Here is a 10,000-nt window from a genome sequence, read left to right as displayed (position 1 = left end):
TGGATTGGATTCCTCAGCACCACATAAGCAAAAAGAAAAAAAGCCGGAAGTGGCGCTGTGCCTCAAGTGGTAGAGTGCTAGTCTTGAGCTGAAGAGCTGAGGGACAGTACCCAGGCCCCATGACCAGACCCCCCCCCAAAAAAACCTTCCAAATCCATTTAGCTTTTTTTTTGGGGGGGGGTCCGGTCTTGGGGCCTGAACTCTGGGCCTGGGTGCTGTCCTAGCACTCTACCACTTGAGCCCCAGCACCACTTCCGGCTTTTTTCTTTTTGCTTATGTGGTGTTGAGGAATCGAACCCAGGGCCTCAGGCATGCAAGGCAAGCGCTCTACCACTGAGCCAACTTTCCAGCCCCCATTTAGCTTTCTAAGAGAATAAAAAGTTGAGTTTGCAGAAACTCAACAGTTTAGCAATGTGATTGAGTTAAAAGAGGTAGTAGAATAGCTTGAGGTAGCTAACTACTGTAAGGAATGACAATGATGGGAAGAAAAAAGGTGATAAGCTACCTTTGCTGTGGCCTGCCCAGATAGTCACGACTCCAAAACCAAGAAATATTCACCTATTTCTTTCTAATTTTTTTTTGTGTTGCTGTTTTTTTTTTTCAGTCATGGGGCTTGAACTCAGCGCCTGGGTGCTGTCCTTGAGCTCTTTTACACAAGGCTAGTGCTGTACCACTTCTGGTTTTCTGGTGATTAACTGGAGATAAAAATCACACAGTTTTTCCTGACCAGGCTGGCTTTGAACCACAATCCACAGATCTCAGCCTCTGGAGTAGCTTGGATTACAGACTTGAGCTACCAGCACCACTTTCGTCCATTTCTAATCTTAAGCGGGAACAGAGACATGAAATCCAGGAAGGAGACAACTCAGGCCAGCTCCCAGGGATGCAAGAGGAAGCAGTCAATGGGTAGAGCAGCCAGGCCAGGGAAACAGGCTGAACAGTTAGTAGTCCAGGTATGTAGAAGACTCTCTTCCACCAAGACCCCTTCTTCAAGAACCATCGAGCTTCCCAAGAATCCTCTTCAATTGTGCACAACAATACTGGGGCTTAGACTCAAAACCTCAAGCTCTGTCTTAGCTTTTTCGCTGAAGGCTGGCACTGTACCACTTGAAACACATTTCTATTTCTGGCTTTTTGCTAATAAATTAGAGATCAGCATTTCTTTGCTGGGCTTGTGAACCAGGATCTTCAGAAGCTTGGATTACAGGTGTGAGCCACTGGCACTAGACAATTTTTTTTTGGGGGGGGGTCCAGTCATGGGGCCTAAACTCTGGGCCTGGGCGCTGTCCTAGCACTCTACCACTTGAGCCACAGCGCCACTTCCGGCTTTTTTCTTTTTGCTTATGTGGTGCTGAGGAATTGAACCCAGGGCCTCAGGCATGCAAGGCAAGCGCTCTACCACTGAACCCACCTTCCCAGCCCATCACCAGACAATTTTTGTATCACTTCCATCTTTCAAAAATCAATTTCTGGGCCTCGGAAGGTGGCTCAGTGGTAGAGTCCTTGACTCACATTCATGAGGCCCTGGGTTCGATTCCTCAGCACCACATAAACAAAAAAGTTGGAAGTGGGTGCTGTGGCTCAAGTGGTAGGGCACTAGCCTTGAGCTGAGAAGCTGAGGACAGCGCCCAGGCCCAGAGTTCACGCCCCACAACCAACAACAACAAAAATCAATTCAGCATGCTTTTAGCCAATGACTTTTGCTAGCTATACTGACAGGAGAGAGGTAGGAAGAAAAAGAAAAAGAGTAACTCAGCTGCCTGAACAAAACCACAAACAGGGTCACACAAATGTCAAGCATGATTCCAGACTATCCAGTTCTCTCTTGGTCTTTTTGCGACAGGTTTTGTCTGGGAATTAGTTTAATAGTAAATTGGTCTTGCTTACTGGGAGGCATTCAGGGATACTTAATAGATGTGCATCTCAGACATTGTCTATTCTGACCAGGGACAATGACAACTCAGCTGATCTGTGAGTCCCAGCAACTTTAGCATTCAGGCAAGTGCTTTGAACTTTTATCAGGATAGGCACAAAATTTCAAGCCAACCATGTGTTTGTTTCTCCCTCTGATTAGCCTGATAGTCCACTGAGCCCTTACCGTCACAGGAGTATAATTATTCAGATTATATGACAAGCATCCAACTAAGTATTTTCTGATGGTAAGGTTCATATATGGATGATGAATCCTAATGTCCTGCCTTTGAACAAGTCCTCCCAGCCTCCTGGCTAGGGTGGGTAGGATAATGATTTCCAGAGAAAAGAAATCTTAAGGCTTGTCAGGTTGAAAAGGAAGGTTTATTAGGATTGGCCCCCTGACCAAAAAACAACAACAACTACAACAACAAAACAGATGCAGACTCTCAGGCCTCCAGGGAGTCTCAGGCTGCTACTGATCAACAAGATAACCAAGTGGAAATTCTTTGGGGATCCACAAGCTCCTCCTTTCCACCTGTTCCTTGTATTTCACTCTCCAGGGTTGGAAGGCCCTTCCACTTTTATTCCTGCTGATGGACATCATTCCAGATCAAAACTCCTCCTCAAGGACCACTGGCTTCCCTGGGGTGATGACTCCATCCACGTGCACTTATCACCTTCTATGTGCAAAAGATTCTGACTCCATGTGTGTAATCTTACACACTGGTATCTTTGTGTCCCTAGCCTCAGGGGGACACCTTGTGGAAAGGAAAACACTTTCCTCCAGGGAATCTGCATATGCACATGCTAGCACCACGAATGTAGAAAAAAATACAATTTAGTGGAATACAGTCAAGTAAATAATTACTGGGAGAAAGAGAGAGCAGAGAGCAAGAAAGGCAGGGGGAAAGGAGAGGGGGTTGTTGTTGATTAGAGCTACCTTCAAGTATCAGGGACCTATACCTAATTTTGAGGAAAAGCAGCCTAAAAGGAGTCGATCTCATCCTGATTCGTGGGCATGCCGCATTGGAAAGAAGGGACAAAGTACCAAGCTATTGGATTATCCCCCTAACTCGCTTATGGTAATGAAATTCATTTGCTACCTGAGTCCATGAGGAGAATGAAAGGGAATGAAGAGTCAGGTGAACTGTTACTTGTAGGGGAACAGGTGTGAGGCAAACGGTACACTAACCTAGAGGAAGAAACCTCTAGGTTCTCAGAAAGTAGGTGTGCATCAGGCTCTTTGTCTTGTGATTTCTTTCCAACACCTCAGGAGCCATCCCCTCATTCTGGGAGCTAGGTACAGTGCAAAGATCGAAGATCAAGTTAAAAGTTCCGGGTTAAATCCAGGACTCTTCAGTGGTGAAGCTGCCTCTCTAGGTTGCTGGGCAACTGACTGCTACAGTGGGGGCAGAAGGTGGGTGGGATATGGAGGGGAAAAAAAATACCTGGATCAAGAACAAGGAAAAGAGAGGAGGAGGGGCTTTGCATCAGTCTAGAATTTACAGCAGCCGTCCACGTTGTAGCTGCGTTTCTGGGAACAGAGTAGTGTCCTCCTCGACTTCCAACTGCAACAGGTTTCCTACTAAGCGCAGGTGCAGCTCCCCACCCCCGTCCCTCCGCCCACCCTCGGACTTCTATTAAGAGACACAAACCAAGCTCCAAAACGTTCCGGGTTAAGTGCGTGGCCCTTTAAATCTGACTTGCCGGGGCCGACGTGGAAGTCGGAGGAGGAGGGGGGCGGGGCAGAGTCTGACACGTGACGTGAGGAGGCGTCCATCTTGGAACCGGGCAGGGGGGGGTAATTTCCGATCTGGGCTCTGCATCTTTACTACCATTTCAGGATAGCCGCACTTGAGCGTCCTCCTTTAATTGACATTTGCAAAACTAGACTGATCGCCCTAATTTGAGCAAACATTTTAGTTTGAAACAACGCTGGTGTTCCGGCGGCAGTGCCCGTAGTAAAGATGGCGCCTCTGCCTTCAGCAACTACAGTACCGTTCGAATCAAGATCCGGGCGGAAACAGTGGGTACACAGGTGCTGTCGGTCAGGGCCGAGGTTGCGTTCCGGAGCCTCTTGGGGGTCAGGAGGGCGGGTCGGGGCACCGGGAAGGGGTTCGGCTGCGGCTGGGATGGGAATAGTCCGCTTGCAGGGGGCCGCCACTCCTCACCGCTGAGGCCTCGGGGCCGCTGTCCAGATTGCCCGTGAGCAAAGTCGGCCGGGGAGCGGGGCTCCCGTTCGGACACCATGTGGGCCTTCCCGGAGTTGCCCATGCCGCCGCCTCTGATGGTGAACTTGCTCGGCTCTCTGCTGGGATTTGTGGCCACGGTCACCCTCATCCCCGCCTTCCGTGAACACTTTATCGCTGCGCGCCTGTGTGGCCAGGACCTCAACAAACCCATCCGGCGGGAAATGTGAGTAGCGGAGCCCGAGCGTCCCGGGGGGAGGCCGGGGCGCAGGCAGGTGCTCCGCTGAGGTGGGGCGGGAGACGCCGAGCGCCGGCAGCCCGGGCACCCTGGAGCTCCGGGCGGCGGTGGGCAGCACTGATGAGCGTGGGGGAGGGATGCGAGGAGACCCTTGGATCTTTCAGGTGCCTTCCTCCCGGTGTCCTCCCCCACCAAACAAAACACAAAAGAACCGCAGTCGCGATTACCGTAACCTTGGCCCTAGTGAATGACCACGCCCCATTTCCTTTTCCTCTTCCCACCACTTGCTGCGGGGCCACAGCCCAGAGTCTCAGGGAGTGATCAGCGGTGCTGTTTTCCTTATCATCCTCTTCTGCTTCATCCCTTTCCCCTTCCTGAACTGCTTTGTGGAGGAGCAGTGTAAAGCATTTCCCCACCATGAAGTAAGTGGACTAGTGGAGCCGTTGGCTGGGGTTTGGGGGGTACCTGAGAGTTGAGGTTATTTCGGCTTGGGAGAAGGGGCTGAGGACAGAACTGCAAAGACAAGACGTCTTGAAAGGTGAATGGGGGAGCAGGCTTGAATCATGACCTGCCCGAGCCTCCCCCAGTTTGTGGCCCTGATAGGTGCTCTCCTTGCCATCTGCTGCATGATCTTCTTGGGCTTCGCGGATGATGTATTGAATCTGCGCTGGCGCCACAAGCTGCTGCTGCCCACAGCGGCCTCACTACCTCTCCTCATGGTGTATTTCACCAACTTTGGCAACACGACCATTGTGGTACCCAAGCCTTTACGTCCACTTCTTGGCCTGCACCTGGACTTGGGTACGTAGCCCTGGCACTACTGCCTCTGTGGTATATACTAAAGAACATCCCCCCACCCCCACCCCCTCCAACCTCTGCAGGTTTCAAGAGGACCCATCTCAGTGTTCCACATTCTCCTCGAAGTGTTCCTGTTCTGTCCCTTTCTGGTGGTCCTTCATCCTGTGTTCCATTCTCAAGAGAATATTCTTAAATTCTCCTTTCTTAGTTGGCACTGTTGTTCATTCTGTGTCTCCCTCTAGGGATCTTGTACTATGTCTACATGGGGCTGCTTGCAGTGTTCTGCACGAATGCCATCAATATCTTAGCAGGAATTAATGGCCTAGAGGCTGGCCAGTCATTAGTCATTTCTGCTTCTATCATTATCTTCAACCTGGTGGAGCTGGAAGGTAGGTGCAATTGGAGATATGATGAAATTAAGAAAGTTAGTAGGCTGATGTATATGTGTATATATATGTATGGCTTTGAGTAATTCAGAGGGGAAAAGCATTATGTATCTAGGGAAGATCAGGGAAACTACTTTGCAAATTATAGATTACTAATTAAGTAATTAGTAGCTTATGCTTGTGATTGTAGTTACTCAGGAGGCTGAGATCCAGAGGATAGCACTTTGGAGTCAGCCCAGGCAGAAAAATCAAAAAGACTCCATTTCTAAAATAACCAGCAGAGGGCTAGAGGCATGGTTCAAATGGTAAAGTGTCAGCCAAACAAGACGTCCTGAGTCTAAGTATGGGCAGAAGGAAGAAAGAAAAAATGATCATTTTGAAGAATTTAAAAATAAAACCAGCTTATAAAAATAGTAAAAAGCAGGAATGGAAACATGGTTTAAGTGGCATATAGCAAGAGCTATGCCATGAGTTCAAGCCCAAGGGGAAAAATTGACTTAAAGCTAAGCACTGTTTTGTTTTTTTGTTTTGGGGCTTTTCAGTCAATATTTGGGATTGAACTTGGCCTTCAACACAGAAGGCAGGTGTTCTACTAAAGGTCATGGCCCAGTTCTAAACTAAGCACTTTTTAAATGTTATCTCATTTAAATCTTTTAACAGCTCTGTGTTACAGGTATCAGCCCTGCTTTACAGATGAGAAAATAAGAGTCTTAGAGAAGGTAAATGTGTCATATTCAAGGTCACACTGCTAGGAAGTGAAGCTAGTATTCAAACCTAGGTCAGAACGTCTAAACCAACTTTAAGTCATTCATTAGGTGTTTTGTTTTGTTTTTGGTGCCAGTCTTGGGGCTTAACTCAAGGCCTGGTCACTGTCACTGAGCTTGTTTTGTTCAAGACTAGTGCTCTGCCACTTGAGCCACAGGTCAAGCTCCGTTTCTGGCTTTTTGGTGATTAATTGGAAGATAGGAGTTTCTTGGACTTTCGTGCCCAGGCCAGCTTTGAACTGTGACCCTTAGATCTCAGCCTCCTGAGTAGCTAGGATGACAGGCATGAGTCATCAGTGCCCAGCCATACCTTAGTTTTGGAGGCTTCATGAAAGTGGTGAAATACTGGAAACTGTCTGTGTGACATTAAAAAAAAAAAAAATAGTTGAAGCCAGGCACTGGTGGCTCACGCCTGTCATACCAGCTACTCAGGAGGCTGAGATCTGAGGATCATGGTTCAAAGCCAGCCCAGGCAGTAAAGTCCTTGAGACTCTTATCTCCAATAAACCACTAGAAAACTGGAAGTGGCGCTGTGGCTCAAGCAGTAGAGCGCTCCCTTTGAGCTGAAGAGCACAGGGACAGCGCCCAAGCCCAGAGTTCAAGCCCCAGGACTGACCAAAAAGAAAAAAAAAAAAAGTTGTGTTTTAAACATGACTTAGATGAAGGAGGGGAGGTGATTTTGTTGTTGTTGTTGTTGTTGGTTTTGGTGCTAATCAGGGCTTGAACTCAGGGCCTTCTGCTCGCACTGCCTTTTTTTTTTTGAGCCATGCTTCTAGACCAACATTTTTGGTTAATTGCAGATTCTGCCCAGGCTGTCTTAGGACGTTTATCCCCAGACCTCAGCCTCCTGAATAGCTAGGATTATAGACATGAGCCACCAATGTCCCCCTGAGGGAGTAAATTTGATTCAAGTACATTAAAAGGGCATATATATGGAAATAATCCCATTGAAACTTCTTTATATAATTAATATATGCTAGTTTTAAAAAAAGAGTTAAAAGAGAAAATGACTTGGGTGAATGAATGACACAACTGGGACTAGAACTTAGAGACAGACAAAACTAGGCCCATGGTTTGTAGGGCTTGTGTTCACTTTCCCTTCTTTTCCAAAGGTGATTATCGAGATGATCATGTCTTTTCTCTCTACTTCATGATCCCCTTTTTTTTCACCACCTTGGGATTGCTCTACCATAACTGGTAAGTAGGCCTGTGGATTCAGGAGACAGATGTCTGAACATGTGGCAAAAGATGGTCTCGATCCTTATAGAGAGACTAAACTTGTGCATACTTTTGCTAAGTATTTTCTGTGTCTTCAGTTGTTATAGCCTGTCATTCCCCTAGACCCTCCACCCCCCAAAGGCGCTAGCGATCACATTCATAGCCTCCGACATGCCAACCAAGTGACTTCCCATTGAGCTGCAACTTCAGCCCGGTAGTGTTCTGAAATCACCCTCTACCTAGCGGTAGTTAGGGCTTTGGAGTCCCTGAAATAGATGAATTGGGGGCCTTGGGTCCTGCAGAGATGCTGAGACAGCTGTTGTGTCTGGAGTCAGAACCCAAGGTCAAGGCAAGCTCGGTATCCAGATGTGTGATGTGATGCTTCTTGCCGTTGGCTCAGATGCTCTTCCCCACACAGGTACCCATCGCGGGTGTTTGTGGGAGATACCTTCTGTTACTTCGCTGGTATGACTTTTGCCGTGGTGGGCATCTTGGGACACTTCAGCAAGACCATGCTGCTGTTCTTCCTGCCACAGGTGTTCAACTTCCTCTATTCACTGCCTCAGCTCCTGCGCATCATTCCCTGCCCTCGCCACCGTATGCCCAGGTAGCCACTTTGGGTCTTGGAAGGGATATCATAGCCTTTCACTTGGGATATCTAAAAATAGCATCTGCATTCCCTATGTAAAGGAAGTAGGCCCTTTATAATTTACAAGCACATTTACATACATAATCTGAATGTTCACATCAGTTCTGATCACATAGAAGTAAGCAACAGAGACAAATAGATCTCAGGTTATTTGATTCCACTTTCATTGCTCTTCCTGGTAATTATCCACAGGGAGGAGAGTTTTTTGAGTAGTGGTCTAGTCACGTAAAGCTGTCTTCCCCCTGCAGACTCAATACCAAGACAGGCAAACTGGAGATGAGCTATTCCAAGTTCAAGACCAAGAGTCTCTCTTTCTTGGGCACCTTTGTATTAAAGGTAACTAGGTAACAAGGAGGTAAGGCCCCAGGCCACCATCCTAAGCTTGGGGGAATGGGATCCTAGGCCTACATCAGACTCAAGGGGACCTTGGAAGCATCAAGTAGACCCCCATTCCTAGAACACTGGTATTAGCTCAAGTTCTTTCTAACTCTGGTCCCCCAGGTAGCAGAGAATCTCCAGCTAGTCACAGTGCGACACGGTGAGGATGAGGATGGTGCCTTCACTGAGTGTAACAACTTGACTCTCATCAACTTGCTACTTAAAGTCTTTGGGCCCATCCATGAGAGAAACCTCACATTGCTCCTGTTGCTGCTTCAGGTGAGGGCAAGGATGGGGTTTGTACCTCCTTGGCTCCCTCCCTTTGGTTCTTATTCCAGACCCTTTCTCTTTGCAGATCCTGGGCAGCGCTGTCACCTTCTCCATTCGATACCAGCTTGTCAGACTCTTCTATGATGTCTGAATTCCCCTTTGCCTCACAAGTCTCCAGGGAGCCTGACATAGGCCAACCTCTGTCTGGTCTAAGACTGATGACTCCTGGCCCAGACTCTCCCATTCTTTATTCTCCTTGAGATTTTGCTCTCAGCAATGACATCATGGACCTTTCAGGCCTCCTAATGATGATTAGATTTTGCCTGTGGCTTTCCTCAACTTGCTACATTCTCTCCATTCCATCTTTGCAGGCTCCTAAGGTGGGACACAGCAGCTTTTCTGCAGATATCTGTAACTCAACTTCCAAATTCCTGACTTGAGGTATATGCTGAGCCTTGACATAGAACTTGGACTAGGGCTAGGACCATAGACAACTTTATATTTGACTATAAATTATGTGTTTGATTAGAGCAGATGCAGGGCCCAGTGCTCCCAAAAGTTACAATAAAGTATTGCCTTTTTCTTGTTCCTATAGGTATATTTCCTCTTTCCCTCCCCACTTCAGTGCTGGGGAATGAACCCAGGGTCTCCATGTGATAGGCAAGTGCTCTACCACTGAGCTATATCCCAGCCAAGGTAGTTTCTATACTGACAGAATAAATTAGGAGGGGTGTGTGTGTGTGTAAAGTAGGGTGAGCTGGGAGCCAGTGGCTCATACCTGTAATCCTAGCTACTTAGGAGGCTGAGATCTGAGGATTGCGGTTCAAAGCCAGCCCAAGCAGGAAAGTCTGTGAGACTTTTTTTTTTTGGGTCCGGTAGAGGGCTTGAACTCTGGGCCTGGGCACTGTCCCTCAGCTCTTCAGCTCAAGGCTAATGCTCTACTACTTGAGCCACAGTGCCACTTCCGGCTTTTTTTTTTCGGCTTATGTGGTGCTGAGGAATCGAACCCAGGGCCTCATGCATGCAAGGCAAGCACTCTACCACTGAGCCACCTTCCCAGCCCGTCTGAGAGACTCTTATCTCCAATTAATCACAAGAAAACCAGAAGTGGTTCTGTGCATCAAGTGGTAGAACACTTGCCTTGAGCTGAAGAGCTCAGGGACAGCACCCAAGCCCAGAATTCAAACCCTATGACC

The 10,000-nt window shown here is 47.9% G+C and overlaps 1 protein-coding gene across 1 annotated transcript; it reads left to right on the top strand.

Annotated features, from left to right (window-relative positions):
- Positions 1-3,962: 3,962 nt before the first annotated feature.
- Positions 3,963-9,392, top strand: Dpagt1 (dolichyl-phosphate (UDP-N-acetylglucosamine) N-acetylglucosaminephosphotransferase 1 (GlcNAc-1-P transferase)). Its single transcript, XM_013009837.1, has 9 exons — positions 3,963-4,329; positions 4,643-4,763; positions 4,929-5,142; positions 5,382-5,528; positions 7,402-7,486; positions 7,926-8,114; positions 8,405-8,492; positions 8,658-8,813; positions 8,890-9,392. Exons 1-9 carry the CDS (start codon positions 4,163-4,165, stop codon positions 8,953-8,955), a joined length of 1,233 nt encoding a protein of 410 aa, XP_012865291.1. The 5' UTR covers positions 3,963-4,162; the 3' UTR covers positions 8,956-9,392.
- Positions 9,393-10,000: the final 608 nt, after the last annotated feature.

This window comes from Dipodomys ordii, unplaced genomic scaffold, assembly GCF_000151885.1.
Source record: "Dipodomys ordii isolate 6190 unplaced genomic scaffold, Dord_2.0 Scaffold10, whole genome shotgun sequence".
NCBI lineage: Eukaryota > Metazoa > Chordata > Mammalia > Rodentia > Heteromyidae > Dipodomys > Dipodomys ordii.
This window is presented reverse-complemented; position numbering and strand designations above follow the sequence as displayed.

Coding starts and splice junctions, on each gene's coding strand:
- Dpagt1 (XM_013009837.1), top strand. CDS start 4,163: ATGTGGGCCTTCCCGGAGTTGCCCATGCCGCCGCCTCTGATGGTGAAC. Junction 4,330..4,642: donor AAACCCATCCGGCGGGAAAT/GTGAGTAGCGGA, acceptor GCGGGGCCACAG/CCCAGAGTCTCAGGGAGTGA. Junction 5,143..5,381: donor TGGCCTGCACCTGGACTTGG/GTACGTAGCCCT, acceptor GTCTCCCTCTAG/GGATCTTGTACTATGTCTAC.